The sequence below is a fragment of the Oryza brachyantha genome, chromosome 3, assembly GCF_000231095.2.
Source record: "Oryza brachyantha chromosome 3, ObraRS2, whole genome shotgun sequence".
NCBI classification, from domain to species: Eukaryota; Viridiplantae; Streptophyta; class Magnoliopsida; order Poales; family Poaceae; genus Oryza; species Oryza brachyantha.
Genome location: NC_023165.2, coordinates 13,698,839 through 13,719,406, shown reverse-complemented (window position 1 = coordinate 13,719,406; position 20,568 = coordinate 13,698,839). Strand labels below are relative to the sequence as shown.

At 38.9% G+C, this 20,568-nt stretch overlaps 1 protein-coding gene across 1 annotated transcript; it reads left to right on the top strand.

The window, feature by feature from the left end:
• Positions 1-11,045: 11,045 nt before the first annotated feature.
• LOC102714817 (F-box only protein 13-like) lies at positions 11,046-12,665 on the top strand. Its single transcript, XM_006650109.2, has 2 exons — positions 11,046-11,137; positions 11,248-12,665. Exon 2 carries the CDS (start codon positions 11,256-11,258, stop codon positions 12,489-12,491), a length of 1,236 nt encoding a protein of 411 aa, XP_006650172.2. The 5' UTR covers positions 11,046-11,137; positions 11,248-11,255; the 3' UTR covers positions 12,492-12,665.
• The last annotated feature ends 7,903 nt before the right edge of the window (positions 12,666-20,568 follow it).

Sequence of the window (20,568 nt, the reverse complement as noted above, 5' to 3'; positions counted from 1 at the left end):
TGATAAAACATAAATAAAACATAAATAGTATTTTACGTATAATTAATTTTTTTAAAATTTTTAATAAATTTTTCAAATAAAACAGATAGTCGAACGCTCAATCTAGAAAGAAAACCCAGAAATTATTCTTTTTTGGACCGAGTGGTAGGCAACACGAACCACATCAACTATAGCTAGCTGCAGCCGCATGCATGTACTAGTGTTGCGCAAATTTATTTTTTACCGTTTAACAAAGGTTAAATACTTATTTTTGCCAGTAAGATATTATGGTGCAAATTAAAGCAATTTGCCAAATTAGAGTCTTTTCTCTGGCGCAGCCTAAGGCAAGACAATTGAACAAACCCCATCATTTGTATCCTATCTTTTCGCTTCTTTACGTTTATAAACTAGTGTTGAGATTAAAACTCAGATAACTACAAGCACTCATGCTAGGCCTCCTTTGATTCAAAGAAATTTCATAGGAATTTTAGAGGATTTTATTTCTATAGAAATTTTTCCTACAAAGCCCTTTGAAACAAAGAAATGAATCCTATTAAATTCTATGAAATTCCTATAGAATGCTTCTTCCTATATAAGTTTTGGAGGAAATTTAACAAGAGGTTGAACCTCATGGAAAAAAAATCCTTTTGAGTCTATATCTCTCCTCAAATTCCTGTATTTTTCCTGTGGTCCAATCAAACAGTCATTACTACGTTTTTCTGTGTTTTGTAATCCTCTGTTTTACACCTACATTCCTATCAAAATCCTATATTTTTTTATTTGTCTGTTTTTTTCATTCCTGTGATTCAAAGGTGCTCTAATTAAGCGTACGACTTATGTTGGATATGTAGGTTCCACCGTAGAAATCCAAACCAAATGAATAGACTTAATTCCCATATATGAGGTGATAATGAATAATCTCTGTTATCCTTATAAAGTAAATTTTTAATTTTACAGTTGTTAATTTCATTACATACATTATTAAATAGCTATCATAGAAAATTAGATAGTCTCCTTTGCTTCAGGAACCAAAGAACGTAGCCTTAATAAGGGTGTTGCACGAAAACAATGAGGGCGATTGCACTCGCAGTGGATTCGTGTAGGTAGAGAGTGAGTATTTGTGCAAGAGCTACATACGGAGTAGCACAAGTATAGTACATCAGTAGTAGAATGAGTGCGCAGAGATGTTGTCACGGCCTGTGGGCGATGACTTTGCTACAGCATCCAGCAAGCAACAAAACAAAAGCGTGACGGATCCAGCCAGCGCAGACCCGTCGTCGTCGTCGTTGTGCAGACCGCAGGCTGCAGAGCAGAGCAGCCGGTGGCCCCTGGTATGTCGTCCCCCATTTTGACTTGCGTAAAGCAAAAGCGTCCATCCATCCATGGACGTGACATCCCCCAGGCCCCAGCTCCAGGCAGAGGCAGGCATAACGACGACACAGAGAGAGAGAGAGCCTAGCTAGGTGTAGAGAGAGAAAGGAGGAGAGATTCTCCCTACGAGGACGACGGAACGGAACGGACGGACGGACGAGAGAGAGAGAGATCGTTGCTCTTCTTTTGCCTTTGTTATTTGGCTTTTGCTTTTTTCCTCCTCCTTGCTCGCTCGCGATGGTCAGCCATGTACTAGCGAGTAGGACTAGTAGGAGTATTCTTCTCTCGCCTTTGACCTACTACCACGCGCGAATCACGATGTTGCAGCTGGCGATTGGCATGCCATGCCCTGCACCTAGCTGGAGTACTCCCTCAGTAAAAAACGAATTTTTGTTTCCGTGTCTAATGTTTGAACATTTATTTTATTTAAATTATTTTAAAAAATTAGAAAAAAAATTAGTCATACGTAAAATACTATTCATAATTTATCATCTAATAAAAACAAAAACATCGATCATAAAAAAAGTTAAATAAGACAAAGAGTTAAAAATTAAAATAAAAAGTGAAAAATTAATTTATTTTGAGACCGGAGGAGTAAGTCAGTAGTACGTGCGCCCGCCCCGGGCCCTGCACCTGCACCTGCACCGCTACTAGTTTTTTGTTTTCTTTTCCCCTCTCGCCTCCCCCGCACTTTTTCGTTTTTTTATTCTTCTTTTTTGCTCCCTCCAGATCCGTCGTCCATTCCTTCGGTCGGTGGAAAAAGAAAGGGTACATGGTCGGTTAGAGGATTTATACTGCCGGTATCTATATACCATTTTCCACCATCGTTTTGGGTACCGTACGTTTAGTTGGTTGACAAAATCTTTTAATATTATACGAGTTTAATTTATAAATTAATAGTTTATAAATTCAAAGTAATAACTTTTATAGTATCTATCGTCGTCGTCAGGATATTAGCATCAGATCCACCTTCTCTTACATGTTTGTCGTCGGTTCATGTTAGAGTGAGCTAAGAGAGAAGGTTGTCGTCCTTTCCTTTGTTGTTGCCGCAGCACACCAACTAGACCCATCGTCTTTTGCCTTTAGGTGCTAAAGAAGGGAGATCATAGGAAAGGGAGTGGTGTCAAGAAGAATAATAATGAAGCAGATCCGGTTTATGGCTTGACGACAAGGAGATGGCCATAATCTCGATGACTACTGGTTAGCTTGGAGATTAACACACAAGGAAGGTGTCTAGGACTCAAAGACTGAGGGGTGAATATAGGATGAGGTGACGCTACTTCCTAGAGATCAGGTAAGGATGTGTGGCTTGTGGCGCTCGATCTTGAGGACAAAGTAAGGCCTTGTTCTTTGCAAAATTTTTGTCAAAAATATCACATCGGATATACAGACACACATTTCAAGTATTAAACATAGTCTACTTATAAAATTAATTACAGATTCGGCCAAGAAACCACGAGACAAATCTTTTGAGCCTAATAAATCCGTCATTAGCACATGTAAGTTACTGTAGCTTTTATGGCTAATTACGTACTAATTATGCTCAAAAGATTCGTCTCACGATTTCCCTCATAATTGTGTAATAGGTTTTAATGTTCATGTATATTTAATACTCTATTTAGGTGTCTAAATATTTAATGTGATGTTTTGAGAAAACTTTTTGGAAACTAAACAGGCCCTAACAAGGTAGAGAGAAGAGTAAAATACATGGGTCACTGAGTGACACTGATGTAGGTATTACGATAGTCAATCAATCAATGCCAGCCCATTTTAAAAACCAACAGTAATATTCAACGCGTCATTAGTGAATTGGTATTAATGCTATTATTGTCAACTTTTTTAATAGACCAGTGGTTATGTCATTATATGGTGTCATGAGTGTAAATTTTTGTTTGCTAAGAGCATCTCCAACAGACAGCCTAAATTAGACTCTCTAAATACATATTTAGCCACTACCCATCTCATTTGGCCACTCAAATTTGTTTTTTACTCTAACAGTCTCTATATATCCTCTCCATTCTAAGTCTATAACACTAGGACTCCACCTGTCAGCCTTTTTATCCTCTCCCTCTCCTCCTCTCTCTTTCTTTTTTCGCTTTCTTTTTCTTTCCTTTTCTTCCTCTCACTGGTGAGGAAGGCGGCGGCATAGGAGGCGCCGAGGCAGCGCTGCGCGGGCCGGAGGGCGGCGGAGCAGAGAAGGGCGCGGCGCCGGCGCGGGGAAGGGGGAGGCGGTGGCGGCTGCTAGGCGACGCCGGCGCGACGACGAAGGGCAGCGGAGCGAGGAGGCGGAAGGCGGTACAACGCGGGACGGCGCGGCCGGCTGCGAGGAAGCAGGAGACGGCGTGGCACGGCTCGGCGCGGAGAAGGGGGCGGCGGTGGCGACGGCCGCCCGGATGCCGCGGCAGCGGCGACGGCCACAACGAATTTAGCGGTGGCAGCGGCTGCTCGGCAGCGTCCGCGACGACGACCCACAACTTGCTCGATCTGGCAGCCTGGGAGGCTAGGACTGGGTAGACCGGTGGGTCCATGTTTTGGCAAGTGGAGTAGACTAGCCAAATTTGGCCAGTGAGGGAAGGCATTTAGCACCCATTTAGCTTGGAGAGCGGGATGAAGAGGCTGTTGGAATGTGTTTTTTTTTTGCTCAAAATGGCTAAATTGTGGCTTAAGGAGTGGGATGGGAGAGCTGTTGGAGATGCTCTAAGAGCGTGAGTCAAATGTTTGAGTGTTGCTATCAATATGGGGTTTTACTCTACCAATATAGAATGATAATATGAATATGTTGTAGCAGGGTCAGAGACAAACCTAGGACCAGGGTTACCGTGGTAACCGTGCCCTCCGCAGAGGCACAACTTCGGTAAGCCGCGGTAACCGAGTTTAAATTTGAGGAGAATTTAAAAAATTTGAGAAAATTTAATGAAAAAATATATGTTGTATATGTTGATATATAATATAGTTTTGTCAAAGAAATTAATGAAAAAATGTATTTCCGGTGTAATTAAAAACCATAAACAAGAATTTCAGGAAACAAAATTAAAAAATAGCCTACTGCAAGTAATATTTGATAGGAAGATGATTAAGAATATTTTATGTTGAGTCAATATTAATTTACACTAGACACTAGGGTAAATAATGTTGAAATACAAATGTACAAGGATGGATATATGGAAAATATGTACGGAGAAAAAATTATACGTGCATGTTAGTACATACATAATAGTTTTATTCGCAATAATAGGTAGTAGGTATAGTTATGACGCAGCAATCAAAATGATGTTGTTGTTACTTGTTATTGGTGTGAATTATTTGGTGAAGGGTGATATGGCGGTGTATGTTTGTAAGTTACAATATCAAGAATTTAGAAAAGGTTATGTGAAAATTTTCTTGTTTTCCTTATAACATGTCCTATTTTTCCTATAACATAAATATAGTCACAAAATATTTTCCTATTTTTATGTATTTTTCTAGATTTTTTAATTTTTTTTGCATTTGACATCAAACTTGCGGTCTCCTCGCGGTAACCGCGATTTCGGCTATAAAAACCGCGTGGGAAACCATTGTAACCACCGTTCTCGTGGGTTATCCCAGCAAGTAGTTACTGCAACAAACCGCACAGTAAGCTGCGAAAACCGCACGGGTTTAAATTTTAATTTTTTGGATTCAAATTCATCGTGGTTTTTACGGTTACCATGCGGGATCCGCGGGAGCGCGGTGCCACGATTTTGACGGTCTGCGCGGTAAGTGGAACCCTGCCTAGGACAATGCTTGAGCTCTAGGCCGGCTTGCGCCCAAAATCATGTACAAATTCTCTTAAATCACCACGTAAATTTTAAATTAAATAAACCAACAACTCAATATTTGACCTCTAGGTTAGTCCTAGTCTTTAGCAATTTTTTGCTCTAGTGTAGTAAGCAAACATGCATATGTACGTGAAAAAAGTCTGATACATGTTCACTCTATTTCAAAATATAATTATTTCTATGGTTCAAATTTTATATCGTATAAACATTTATGCATTGATTTTCATGATTGCGATGATTGTAGAGACAAGCAGATACTTATAAAAGGAATATAATTAATTCAAAATTCAAATATTATACCTGAAATAAAATATTTTAACATATTTTTTACTTTACACTAAATGAACTAGAAAAATATATATTTTGAAATAGAGTAATCCCTCTGTCCCAGAAAAAACCAATTCTCCGGTTTTCATGTCCAACGTTTGACCATCCGTCTTATTTGAAAAATTTTCAAAAAATTAGAAAAAAATTAGCCACACGTAAAGTACTATTTATGATTTATCATCTAACAAAAACAAAAAAATCAATCAAAAAAATTTGAATAAGATAAAGAGTTAAAAATTGTAGGTAAAAAATAAAAAATTGGTTTATTTGGGACGGAGGGAGGATATACGTACGCATGCCCATATTGTCCCTGCATGCAGTAAAAGAGCAGCTAGGTAGGGTACGCACGTACGTGCAGTCCTTGGTATATTTACGTCAGAAAACTACCCTTTTACTCTGACCAGTTGAAGTACTAGTAGTAAACTTTGCACATCTACGGCGTTGAATCGAGTAAGAGGATAATATCTCGTACATGTACACGCCCGCACCGCAGTACTGGTACTCAAACAGGGACCATCTAGAGTACCGTTCCAAAAAGGAATTTATTTGTTCCATGAAAACTTTTTAAGTAATTATTGTATTAATTCTGTTACATTAGGTTATAAATATAATGGGATTTAAAAGAGCGCAAAGGATTTTGGGCTTGAAACGCATGAATGAAAAAGGATAGGAATATTAAAAAATATAGAAATAGGATAGGATTACATATGAAAGACATAGGAGTGAATAACAGAGTAAAAACATTTACACATGTTATTTGGAACACATGAATCAATAAAAGACATGATTTTTGCTGGTTAAGTATAAAATATAGATTTTTGATTTGATGAATGTTTAGATTATTATTATTTAAAGTCACATGTATTGATTGAACTTCTCACAGAAAAATTAAAAAAAAGCTTCCAAAAAAATTCAAATTCCTATGAAATCTTGAGCAAAGGAAAATTTCCTCCAAATTTCTATGCCATTTTCCTCGAAACCAAAGGAGTGACTAGTAAACATATCTTATAGGAATTGAATCTTCAATTTTCCTCTATAACTCATACAATCCAAATGAGGCCTTGGAATTTGAAAAGGTGAAGCGAATTATAGTATATATATTTTTTTAGGTATACATAAGATAGCTTAAAATAAAAAAAATGAGGACAAAGAAGGAACCGCTTGCACGTCTCGGCATAAAGCAAAAGTTGCAGCTAGCCTGTGAGATTAGATTAAAATTAAATAAAATATGCACAGTCTAGATCGATTGGATAATTAACTTGCAGGAGTAGCAGCAGCGACACCACATGCATGGGGGAACGACGAGCAAAAGACGGGTCCGTGGTACCCCGGTACTCCCTCTCCAAGCAGCTTTTTCACCGGCATGCCATTCCACTTGTATGTTTTACAACTTTTAGTATTCTCTGAACCCTTTTGTTTTCCAATTCTAAAACTTATATATATTCTAATTTATTTCTAAATATAAATCCTTTGACCACGTAAACATGGCTAGTGTGATCAAATATTTCCGCTTTAGAGATGACAACGGATAAGGACATATAGGGTTTTTTTTTTACACTCATCATAACTAAAATTTTCTGCTTCCACTTTCCTATTTCTTACCAACAACTTCTCTCATCAACTATTTCACATTTTCAAAGTCATTAATCGTCCCATGCCCTATTTTATATTTGATTGTATGGGGGTGAGATACCTTATGCAAGCAGAATTAAACACCAATATCTACTAGCGGATGCAAGATTCTCCTCACAACCACACCCATATGAGTGCTGCGCACCCAACGGGTATCCATATCCATAGCACTAACTTAGAGCACTTAGAAGTTTATACAATAATCAAATTATTGTAACAGTCAATTGTCAAAATCATGGGCTAAGGTAACTTAGGGCACTCACTGTGAGATATAACCTGTTAACACCAAAATTTGGTAAATTTTCGTATTGGATTTGGTTAAGGAAAAACTAAAGTGCGTTGGACTTCTAAAAGGAAATGAAATCACGAGGTAGGAGCTCATATTTGCGTACTTTTGGAATTGAAGGTATATGAAACAAATAATCCAAAGGATTTTCCCAACCAACTCCCTTTGTACCAAAGTTACGAAGGGTGAATAGAAAAATAAAATCCTAAACACTGGAATCCCTCAAATTTCCTTTAAAATTTCTTCAATGCAAAGGAGCCATAATTAAGCTTCACAGGAATGGAGGATTTTTTTCACCGTTCCTATTAATTTAACTAATTCATTTTTTTGTTTAAGAGAACTGCTAAATATGGAAGTCTCCATCTTTTCGCTCATGCTTATACTTATAAGCTAAATTTAAAACTTTTATTTAAAGTGCCAACACCAAAGAAAATTAATTAATTATTTCAATGATGGTTCCAACATTCAACATTTGTAACTACAAACTTATATAGTTAAAATTGAAATACTTCTTTTATTTGGTTTTTATTGAATAATTCCGAATAAATTATTCCACCCTCGTCCTCTAACCGAACACCCTAAAAAAGTAAAAAAAAAAAGCATGTCATATCCATCACATAAACCACACGTCCAAAATAAAGTATGCAACTATGCACCCACGGCTGGTTAAGAACTACTGGCAATGTTTTTTTAAGAGACAAACACCGGTAATACTATCTTCGTCCCAAAATAAGTTTATTTTTCAATTTTTATATAATCTTTGACACTTTATCTTATTTAAAAAAATTACGATAAATATTTTTATTTTTATAAGATGATAAAACATAAATAATACTTTACACGTAATTATTTTTTAATGAAATTTTTAAATAAGACGGATGATTAAACGTTAGACTCGGAAATAAAAATATTTCTTTTTTTTCTGGAGGTAGCATACGTTAATGTCCCCCTGAATCACCCACCATAGCAGTGTTCCTCGGTGTAAAGTATGCACTCACGGTTAAAAATTACTGGCACACCATTGGTTAAAATTTTGTTTTGGCGGCAGAGGAGAGAGGCAGGTCACACGTGGAACGATGCAAGCAGGGAGCATCTAGACTTGCTACGAGCCAAACGTCGTGCTGGCTGTGCGTGCACCTCCGCTAGCTTTCTTTTTTTTTTAAGCAACGGTTCACGGTCCTCCACCACCAAACCTAGTTTACTAGACAGTGTAAAAATATTGTCCAAAAACTCATGCAAGCTAGCTAGTTTGACCACGTATCTGTCGCTACATTTAACTGCAACTGCATCGTAAGTACAACTCTATGATTTGAACAACGGAATTTTTCATGTCAAAGGCTCAAATTAAACTCATCGATCAAAGTTTGTTGTGAATTTAATTATACGCAGCAAAAAGCCCGAATTATGCCAATTTAACTATTAGGCGGTTCGAATTATCATTGTTTTGGGCTGTTCGGGTCCAAACTGATACATACGACATAAACATCCAAGATTATAAAACATACAACTCATACCAGTATCTCTGGTCTCTTCCCATCACTCCCTTTGAACCCACTGTGAATATCTTTCCCTACGACATCTCTTTCTCAATAGAGGCAACAGTGAGGTGGATATAATGGCGATGAAGACGGTGTCATCAACGATGCGCGTCTATAAAGGAATTATGCAAACATAGAGCGGAGCTCACTCAAAGGAGACAAATAGGGCGACTGCAGCGGAGAATGAGGAGGATCTCGATCATTGACAAACATGTGACTAGCTTCCATGAGGCGGTGGAGGAAAACATCATGCCAACCTTGATGTTGGTATTGGCAATGACCTTAGCACATTCCCACCTCCACATCATTTGGGCTGATGGTAGCGGCGACAACTTCCATGTCATGTAGGGTGTGGTAAAGAAACTACCTTCCTAAGTTGCCTCCTCGGTGTTCATGTAGACAACAAGGTGTTTGATCTGAGGCTTCTTTGCCACGATGGAGCTACCCACGAGGAGGTGAATATGGACAACAACGCCCTTCTTCGCCGCCCCTGAGCTACGTCTCTATCGTGGGTTGAGGTAGCAAACTTGCCATCCACCGCCAAAGGTTAGCCTCTCTAGCAAGATTGTTGACATCGTCTATTGCGTCTTCCTCTCCCACCCATGTGCATGTTCTTTCTCTTGCAGAGGCTGTGAAGGCTAGAAATGACAAAGGCTAGTGTTGCTTATAGGAGGAAACATTAGCGATGACCATAACAGCTACTCTGACCTTATTGTGGAGGCTATATTTGTACATTGTCTCCTTTTATAGATTTGTTTCATCTATAATAGGAATGGTCTATCACAGAATAAATATGACCATAGGACAAACCTAGCCACCAGCTACACCCCCATCCCCTTGTTGGCCGCTAGCAGCCACCCGATGTTGAGGAAAGAGGGATCCCACAGGAGGATTCGAGAGTCATTTTTATAGTTATCTATTGAAAGAGAGAAAAACAAGATCAGAGTGAGACTGACTAGTCAAGAAAAAATAATTTATGGGCAACTTTATATGTTGAAAGGTAAAAACATTAGGTTAGAGCTCTTCCAAGATGCAATTATTTAAAAATAGATAGCCCCAAGTACAATCACTCCAAGTTTAACCCAATATGGCCGAGTGCCGAGAAATTTGTAAAATAGGTGGAGCAGTTTAGTTTTTGTAAAAGTATTTGTAAAATTCTCCATCCCAAAAACAAGGCTTGACTAGGGGTCCTTTGAAATACATAATTCAAAAACACATAATAGAAAAAATGTACAAATGAAATGTTATGTTGATATTCCTATGAGATTTCAAAACAAAACAAAGTAAACTTTCAAAACTACCATTTGATCATCACACAGAGAAGAGACAACTCAAAGAAATTACTTATTTTTCCAAAATTACACCAGAATAGCCCAATTGATAGGAATCTCAAAGAAATCGGTGGTAACAACCCTTTGTTTTAAAGGGCTTGATAGGATTTCTACGTGCTTTCTTCATTTCAAACGGCCCTTAGTTGATTATACACCCACCCAATCTAAAATGCTTGGAAAATCCCCCTCTATCTTACTCCCTCCATCCTAAATGTTTTACGCTGTTGACCTTTTTATACACGTTTAACTATTCGTCTTATAAAAAAAATTACATAATTATTAATTATTTTTATATTATTTCATTTATTGTTTAATATATTTTTGTGCATATATATAGTTTTACCTATTTAAAAAAGAATAAGATAAATGGTTAAATATGTATAAAAAATCAACGGCGTTAAACATTTAGGGACGAAGATAGTATTTTATTCGATATCATTGTATAAGTTTAACTGTTCATCTTAGTAAATTTTTTGCGCAAATAAACAAAATTATAGGTCCTGCCTAAAGTTTCTTTGGTAATAAATTAAATCACCCCAAAATAATTAATAATTTTATAAATTTTAAAATAAGAGAAACAATTATACTTCGACTTAAAATCACATCACATAAAAAAAAATACCACTAGCATTCGTGTTGCTGGGTGGACATGCAGCTTTATACTACTCGTACGTACGGGGATCGTGATCGTCATCGCCCCCAGGTCCGGTATAATTATAAATAGCGGAGGCGCGGTGCGCGGCCGCCGCCGCCTTTCGCTTCACACCCCCTCCCCCTCCTCCAGTGTCAACGCACGCCGGCAAAAAGAGAGCTTCAATTCTATTCTTCCATCCACGCGAGAAGAGAAGAGCAAGAGCCCGACGCGGAGCTACCGAGGTATGGATGGGCAGCTTCCCAATTCTTGCTCCCCTCCTCTATATTATTCATGGGATTTCCCACTGTTTCTTGATTAGTGATTGATCTGTACTGTTTGATTCTGGATGCAGCGGGCTGAATGGAGCTCGGCTTGGAGGCGTCCATGGCGGCGGCGAGCGGCGGAAGGAAGCGCAGGTGCCCGCCGCGCGGCCTGGGGGACCTCCACGACGACGTGCTGGAGCGCGTCCTGGCGCGGCTCCCTCCGGCCAGCTTCTTCCGCCTCCGCGCCGTCTGCCGCGCCTGGCGCGCGGCCGCCGCGTCGCCGACGTTCCTCGACGCCTGCGGGCGCGTCCCGTCGCGGGATCCCTGGTTCCTCATGCTCCCCGAGTCCGGACGCCCCCACCCGCCGCTCGCCTTCGACGCCGCCGAGCGCTCCTGGAACCCCTGCCGCGCCGCGCCGGGCGCGGCGGCCGTGCCGGTAGCTTCGTCGGGTGGACTCGTCCTCTACCGCGCGCCGGCCACGGGCGAGCTCGTCGTCGGTAACCCGCTCACCGGCGCCTCCCGCACTCTCCCCGCGCCGCCGCAGGGCGCCGCCCACGGCGCGCCGCAGCTCCACGCCATTGCCATGTACGGCTCCCCCTACCGCGTGGCGCTCTTCATGGGAGAGCTCCCTCACCTGACCATGGCGGTGTTCGACTCGTCAAGGGACTCGTGGGAGGGCCCCGTCGATCTCTCCCGGAGGCCCGAGGACGTGCTCCCCGACACGCCGTCCCAGGGCGGCGCCGGCGCCGACGACACGGTCTACTTCCTGAGCAAGTCCGGCGACGTGGTGGCCACCAACATGCAGCGCAGCGCGTCGAAGCAGTACTCCTCGGTGGTCGCCCCGTCCGACCGCGACGACGACGGCCACACCGTGGCGTACTTCCTGAGCCACTCCGGCACGGTCGTCGCCTGCGACACGGCGCGCCGCACGTTCGCGGAGCTCCCCCGCATCCTCCCGGTCTACTTCGAATACTCCATCGACGTCGTGGCCTGCAACGGCGCCGCCTACGCCGTCGTGCTGGCGGAGTACCTCGACACGGCGAGCCTGCGGGTGTGGGAGTTCGCCGGCGGCGCGTGGCGGCAGGTGGGCGCCATGCCGCCGGCCATGTCCCACGCCTTCTACGGCAGGAAGGCCGACATCAACTGCGTCGGGCACGGCGACCGCCTCATGGTGTGCGTGAGCTCCGGCGACGGCGAGGCCAACGGCTGCTTCATGTGCGACGTGAGCAGCAACCAGTGGGAGGAGCTGCCCAAGTGCGTCAATGGCGATGGAGATGTCAACGAGTTCTTGGCCGCCTTCTCATTCGAGCCTAGGCTAGAGATAGCCGTCTAAGTGTGTGATTAGTTGTGTCAATTAATTAATTAATTAATTAATTATAAGGAGTCATGTTTTGGTTTGCTCCTTGTTTGCTTGCTTGATTTCCTCATGTGTATTAGACATCTAGTGATCACTGTTTCTTTTGAGTGATCAGGTTAAGATATTTCAGATCGTTTTCGTGGATATCAAATTGAGCCTCTCAATTTCCTCTACTGTCAACTGTGCATGGTTTGTTTGGATTTTGTTTTGTGTTCTCTTTTATTTATCATGGAAAGTTGCATTAGTAATCTTGTGCAAACTACCAGAAAAATCTGTGGGATTTAGAAGTTATGAACTAAGTACTAATTGAAGAGTGAGAAATCTTATATTCAGAAACGAGTGTTTCCTTGAATGAATGAAAGGCCAAGGAGAGTCAGATTGCATCAAGAAGGGAAGGAACAGAACTTAAGTGCATTTTAGGCAAATTCTTGATTTCGTTCTTGAGCATGGCACTTACCAAGATACTCCCCATTTCTTTTGATTAAATTTGCTTGGTGTTGGTGGAACAGAGCATCTTATCCCACAGGCAGTATACATACCCATGTAAGCATCCGACGAGGCTTCTCTGACTTAACTGTTGTGCAGTTGTGCTACCGATATGTGGACCATAGTAAGGTGGGGCTCACCTATCAGTGACTCAAAGGATCCGTTTCCGTAAGCATCTAGTTTTAGCCGCAGGCAAGACTTGTCACTACTTCATCTTACAGAATGTGCACAAAGATTTGAAGATAAAAATTCAGCATAGAACAAGTTCTCTTTCTCTTATCTATCTATCTATCTTGTTTGCTAAGATCTCATCTCATGTGCAATGCTTCAAGCTGATCCAAGAAGAGCAAAACAAAAGTGGAGGAATAAAGAGAGCATACACACACAGCACAATTGTAGGAAGTATACCTTTCTCCCTTTCTTTTACCACAAGTGCAAATGCAATGGAATGCATGCCATATGCCACAGCTAGCTTAGCCTTAGCTTGCCCATGCAACAGCAAAAGTTGGGACCTTTGCTTTGGAAGGAGGCAGTGTGGCTTCCACTGAGGGAAAGAGCCATCATCATAAGAGATGTTCTTGCAATTGCATGCAGACATGGAATGCAAAGACATAGACAGAGACAGATGCAGAGCTAATAACTAAAGCCACAGGCAGAATCAGTGTAGGTGTATCATGCCATGTACTGCATGCTCTCACCTTCTTCTTCTCCTGTCCTGCTGCTGCTGCATTTGTGGTGAATAGACAGAAAAATGGATGCAACCAAACCATGGTAGTAGCATGCAAGTGCTCTGAGCCTTTGAGAGAGAGATGGATGTGCATGCATGCGCGTGTGCTGCTTTCTTCTTTAAATTTTTTTTTATGCTATGATCTTTGCAGATGCACGCCGCTTTAGCGAGTGCAAACAAGGGTACTTAAAGCGTGCTTATACTACCGCTTTTTAGTAGTTGGTTGCAGTCCAGCAGCCAAAGAGTGACACTAGCTAGCAGAGTAGCCTTGCTTCCTCCCTTTGCAGGCAGCTAGTTAGGCTCTCTTTCATTTGGTGTAAATATATAATAAAAACCCTCTTGCATCCACCACAATCGCGGCTGAAAATCAAGTTCAGATCATGAGTCGCAGTGCACAGGAACAGGCGAACAGCTAGTTAATAATTAAGAGCTTCTCCCATCCTTTTCTTCAATTCTTTGTTGCTGAGATAGTGACATGACGTCCATACTGCAATAAATATTTATGGCATGTAAACCTAGGGCTTTGATTTTTCAGAAAAAGAAAAGAGACATATTTGCAAAAAAATAATCTATTAATACATTTTTATATATGTGTTCTTAACCATCTAAAAGAGAAGACTATAAAATAAACCACGATAAATAAACTCCGAAACCAACTCTAAATTTAAAGTTGAAAATTTAAATTTTGATCCATAAGTATAAGCAGAAGCGAAAAAAATTAGGATATTACTTTTATTCTCATTAATTAGCACTAACATACTTTTCAAATTTTTAAAAATTCTAGTTTTAAATAATGGAAGTTCTATCTAATTCAGCCAATAACATCAATCTAATATAACTAAAAGTAACCTTTCTATTTGTTTACCTTTGTAGTAGTTACTTTAGTTATATTTAGACCATCAAATAGCTACCATGAATTAGATAATGTAGAAAATCTAAAATCCTTAGAAGAAAATGACATATTCAGGATATAAATCTATACAAGTTATTGAAGAATCTTTTATATTTACGGACGCAGGGAGTAGATCTGAAACAAAGGATATAGCTATTGGGCAGCTAGTGTTGTTACGGCCTCAGCTGCTGATGGAAGTCCTCGTTGATAAAGGATTATTTAATTTTTAATATCTATGTAACAATATGAACAAAAAAATTAAAAATTTACTTCAAAAATATGAGATGATAACTTTATTTATAGAAATTTTTCATAAAGCACACGTCGTTTTTAGCCGTTTATAAAGTGTGCGTGAAAAAGCTGATTGATAATTCAAAATTAATCAGGTAATTAACGAACGCAGAGGAGGCAATGCGTGGCGCCTGTAGCCGGCGGCAAGATGATGGCGCGCGGGGGCGGGGCCATCAGCCATGGCATGCGACGCTGGATGGAAAGGTTCATTGGCAGGGGAAATTAGCACGCTATAAGCTACCTATAAATATATTTTAATTAGATAATAGAGGAGAGAGAAAAGATGTGTGCTACTAATTGCACGTGAACTTCAAGATACAGTATATGTATGATACGTGGGATCATGTACTAATGTTTTGTAGGTAACTATTGTATGAATTATCTTTTAAATTGATTATAGATAAATTAGAGCTGGCAATTGGCTATAATATTGAACTTGCTCTTAGTTTAGGAGATGATGAAGCGGTTGACGCGGATAAACAGAATTCCCCTCGCAATCATCGCTCGCCTCTTTGCCTGCCTTCTTCCATCTACTCTACCATAGAGAGTATTTCTATCCCACATTTTCGCTGAGATGAGAGAAAAGCTACTGCCTTGTACTCGACACCTTTTCGCTGCGACTCTTGGTTTCCCATTTGCCACTGCCATGCACTCGATGCTGTAAATTGTACTATATGCTCAATTTGTTGTCGATCGTTCTCCTAGGGGTCATTTTTTTATTTAAAAAAGAAAACCAAACAATATAATTGTATACGGAAATAATTTACAAATAATTTATTTATATATGTCGGTGTTCATAGCGATCAGTCAAAGCTAAAAAATCAATTGCAATGAAAAAACTTAAAATCAACTCCAATTCAAAGTTAAAAAATTTAAAATTTAGACCATAAATATAAACAAAAGTCAAAAGATGGGGTGTGTTCTAGCCTAGCCTCCTTTCTCATTCCAGCCCACATTGATTCAAAGGAAATTCATAGGAATTTTAGAGGATTTCATTACTATAGGAATTTTTTCTATAAAGTTCTTTGAATCAAAAGAATGAACCTTATGAAATTCTATGAAATTCCTATGGAATCTCTCTTCCCATGTAAGTTTTGGAGAAAATTTAACAAGAGATAGAACCTCATAGAAAAAAATCCTTCAAGTCTTTATCTCTTCTCAAATTCTTATGTTTTTTCTGTGGTCCAATCAAATAACTATTTCTACGTTTTTTCTGTGTTTTACGTTCCTCTGTTTTACAATTATATCCTGTCAAAATCATATGTTTTTCCTATTGCTCCGTTTTTTTATTCGTGTGATTCAAAGGGACCCACCAATCTTGAGAAATTCTTTACACCAGACCAAAGACAGTTCAGTCTTCAGTATTTTGATATTGCTGATACTTTTGACGCCAAAGACAGATAGACTCTACCTTGTAACCATAACATCATTAATGGTGGGTCAAACGATAGTGCCGATATCTTTATTGTCTTCGGCTCTAATCGTTCCTATTTCGTTCTCAAGAGAAAAATTAAATTGGAGACGGAAACGGGAGTGAAGTTTCCTGACAAAGTTTTTGAAAGAGCTACTAGTAGAAGTAGAATGTAAAAAAATAATCGAGACTCTGGAAGGAAAGAAGACGGCAGCATCAAGAGTGTTTAGAGCAGGTACAATAGCGAGTACTGCTATAGTCATATTTTAAAGAGATAAAAGAGGATTGAGAAAAAAGGTGAACTACTAATTTGTAGCAAATTGGACATGAACTCTAAGACACAATGCATGTATGACATGTGAGACCATGTACTAATATTTTGTAGGTAACTATTGTATGAGTTAACTATTAAATTGACTATAGATGAATTAGAGCTAGCAGTAGGCTATACTATTAAACTTGCTCTTAGTCTACAGTCACTTCATGTTTGCACTCTTCGTCTACAGTCACTTCATGTTTGCACACTTATTATAGTAAACTTAGATTATTAATAAAACTCATCCATAATCTTAGATTAATTCGCGAGATGAATCTAATAAACCTAATTAATCCATGATTAGTCTATGTGATGCTACGGTAACCATTTGCTAATTATGGATTAATTAGACTCAAAAAATTCGTCTCTCAGATTAGCTCTTATTTATAAAATTAGTTTTTTATTAATATATGTTTAATATTTTAAATTAGTATCCAAATATCCGATGTGATATGAGGCTAAAAAGTTTATCCCCATCTAAACAACCCTGAGCAGCTCATGGTTCAACGGTTCGCTGCTGCTAGCAGTCCTGATTACTCCCTACATCATAAAATAAGTCAATCTTTCACTTTTTAGTTACAATGTTTGATGCTTCATCCTATTTAAAAATATTTTACGATTAATATTTTTGTTTTTATTAGATGATAGTTTATAAATAGTACTTTACGTGTGATTAATTTTTTAATTTCGTGAAAAATTTTCAAATAAGACGAATGATCAAATGTTGTACATAGACGATTAAAAGTTTGCCTTATTTTAGGATAGAGGAAGCAGTGATTAGAGAAACGCAGCGGAGCAGTTGAGTTTGATGTTGTGAGCCCAGCAGACGATGGAATGGGAAAAATAGTAGTAGCAGAGCAGAGCAGAGTATGGGCCAGGCAGGCAGGCAGGCAGGCTGGAGGAGGAGACAGATTCTATCTTTGGGTTGGGCCCATTCCTTTCGTTCCTTCGGCGCCATGGCCCATCTCACTCTAAATGTCGCTCCTCGTCGGTAGAGAAGATTATCAGACATCAATAAAACCAGGTCCACAGTCCAAAAATCAGACAATTGTGTTCAGGAAATCAGTAAAACCGTACCTTAAACACCTGTCATCCTGAATTTTCTCAGGGAAACAAATTTATACGATACACAAAGTTATATTTATTTATGGTAAGGGCGTGCTTTTACTGTATACTTGAATAGATTACCCATAATTGTTTATAGGATGAGTTAAATATTATAAAGCTACGTACTACAAAATATAGCTTAGAGAAAAATATCTAAGCAATAATGATGTAGAAATTTCTTGAGACATCGTGCTTTCGGATGCCTGAACCCTGGAGCAAGTCATCCTTGTCTCGATAAAACAAAAAGAACAATTTTACCATTCTTGAGAAGTACCACTATTTTATATGTAAAATCAAATTTTACATAAAAAATATAGCTCTTGGTATCATCTAAAGGATAAAAAAAAAGCTAAAAAAAAGAATATCGTCGCCATGTAGCACTTCAAAAGGATTTTCTGCAAATCTGGGATAAAAATGGTATCCGTCATCAAGCATCGGGACGTTGTCAATGCACATGTACACCACCTCCAAATACCCTACGATGGCCTCACATTTAGCGTTAGCTCAAGTAACAATGTCTCATGGAGTAAGTGGCTACCCACTGTCTTTATAATATGTAAGTTTGTGATAAAATTTATTATGAAATCGGTACCATTACAATACTGTGACTTAAAATATGCCGTACTGTTATAACTCTATTGGAATATGTGTAGCTCGTTAATTGAAACTTTTGACTCATTTTTTTTCTTGGATAAAAGGATGTGGTAGGAGTCTTCAGGGCCACAATTTGCAGAAACATCGGGGATCTTGAGGCCCCGTTTACTTCCAAAAACATCACATCAAATTTTTGGATCTAAATAAATCATTAAATATATATAAACATTAAAACTAATTACATATTTATGAAGGAAATAGTGAGACAAATCTTTTGAATCTAATTAGGACGTGATTAGCCATAAGTGCTACAGTAACCAACATGGGCTAATGACGGATTAGTTAGACTCAAAAGATTCGTTCAAGCGAAATCTGAAATTTGTTTTGTAATTAAACTACGTTTAACACTTCAAATGTGTGTTTAAAGTTTTGATACGATGTTTTTGTAAAATTTTTTTAGAAGACCAGATCCATCTATGTGCTGGAATGAACCTGGAACGTGGTTCCTGCCGGTGTGTTCCTGGGACCTGTCTGTCGCGTCGGCAGCGGAAGCAGAACTCCAATGGCTCCGGCAGCCACAGCAGGAGCTGCCAGCCCAGCCAGCCAGTGCAGGTGCAGCAGGAAGAAGATTCCCATCCATGCCGAGAGAGAGAGAGAGCACAGTAGTTACCGGGCCGTTTCTTCCAGTGCAGCGAGCCCACTTCCTCTGCCGACTGCCTATCTGACTGAACGTCTTACATTCTTATATACTTCCTCCGTCAAAAAAAAAAGAAACCAGCTTTTCGGTTTTTCGTCGAGCATTTGACCATCAGTCTTATTTGAAATTTTTTTATTTTTTTTAAAAAATTAGTTACACATAAAGTATTATTTATGTTTTATCATTTAATAAAAATAAAATTATTAATTGTAAATTTTTTTAATAAGACGAACAATCAAACATTGTATCTAAAAACTTAAAATTTGATTTGTTTTGGTACGGAGGAAGTAGACGGCAAGAGAGCTATGGATATATTTAATATTTTGGGTCACAAAACTAAAAAAAAGATTAAATAAACTAGAGGACTAATCTTCGATGTTCTGCTGCTTGATGAGCCCTTATGGGTTACATACCATTCGCCGCCAGTCGTAAGTTAACATACCACACCACACTAAGGCCGTGTTCACGAACTGCTAAACGGTGTATATTTCTATAAAAATTTTCTATAAGAAAATTATTTTAAAAATCATATTAATCTATTTTTTTAATAATTAAATAAGTACTAATCTATTACTACGTTTTTCACGGCGGGTAAGTTAACTTTATCACCCTAGCAACCCAACGCGGTCTAAATCGATCTTGCTACATGACCTATAGGGGGTGATTGTTCCTAAAAAGTCAAACGATATATTTGCAAATAAAAAGTAATTTGTGAATAAAACTTTTGTATATGTATTCTTATCGATCTAAATGCCAAGGCTGAAAAATAAACTAGGATGAAAAAACCCTAAAATTTACTTCAAATTAAAGTTAAACATTCAATTTTTTGTTTATAAAAATAAGTAGAAGCTAGAATATGAGGATGCTAAACTTCTGCAACCCTCGTCCTGCCCTTACTACTTTTATGACTTCATAAAACTGTTGTTATCTATTTATGACATGATTTCCAATATTATTGGTGAAGGAGCACCGAGTAGGGGGACAGAGATAGTTGTGATCTAAATTTATTTGTACTAGTATACTGACTTTGACCGAGCGCAGTGGAGGCTCATCGTCGGGAGGCTAATCTTACTAAATCTCTATTGAAAAGACATATAACGTTCTGAAACGGTATACCGTTTTATAGTCTCCCTCTTTTTAAAATGTATTTGAACTTAAAAAATACTGAAAGGCAAACTAAAAGTTTTGATGGGTTATACCACTAGAAAAATATTTCGTTTAAGATTTCGATGTACAGAATAAATAAATAAAGTTCAATAGAGTGTTAAAACAGGCATGACATTTCTTGCCAGTCTTTTAAAGAGGCAGGAGATTTCTCGCCAGTCTTCATCTCTTTCTTTCTTTATATGTCTTAGGCTGCGTTCGGTGGCTTGTTAGATATCCGGCATGGAAATGTAACAATAGATTAATACATGATTAATTAATTATTAGTTGTAAAAATTGAAAAATAGATTAATATAATTTTTAAAGCACCTTTTCTATAGAATTTTTTTTGCAAAAATCAAAATACGTGCGTATGAAAAACGAGAGAA

What these genes read in the sequence shown, in the direction of transcription:
- LOC102714817 (XM_006650109.2), top strand. Translation starts at nt 11,256, where the DNA reads ATGGAGCTCGGCTTGGAGGCGTCCATGGCGGCGGCGAGCGGCGGAAGG.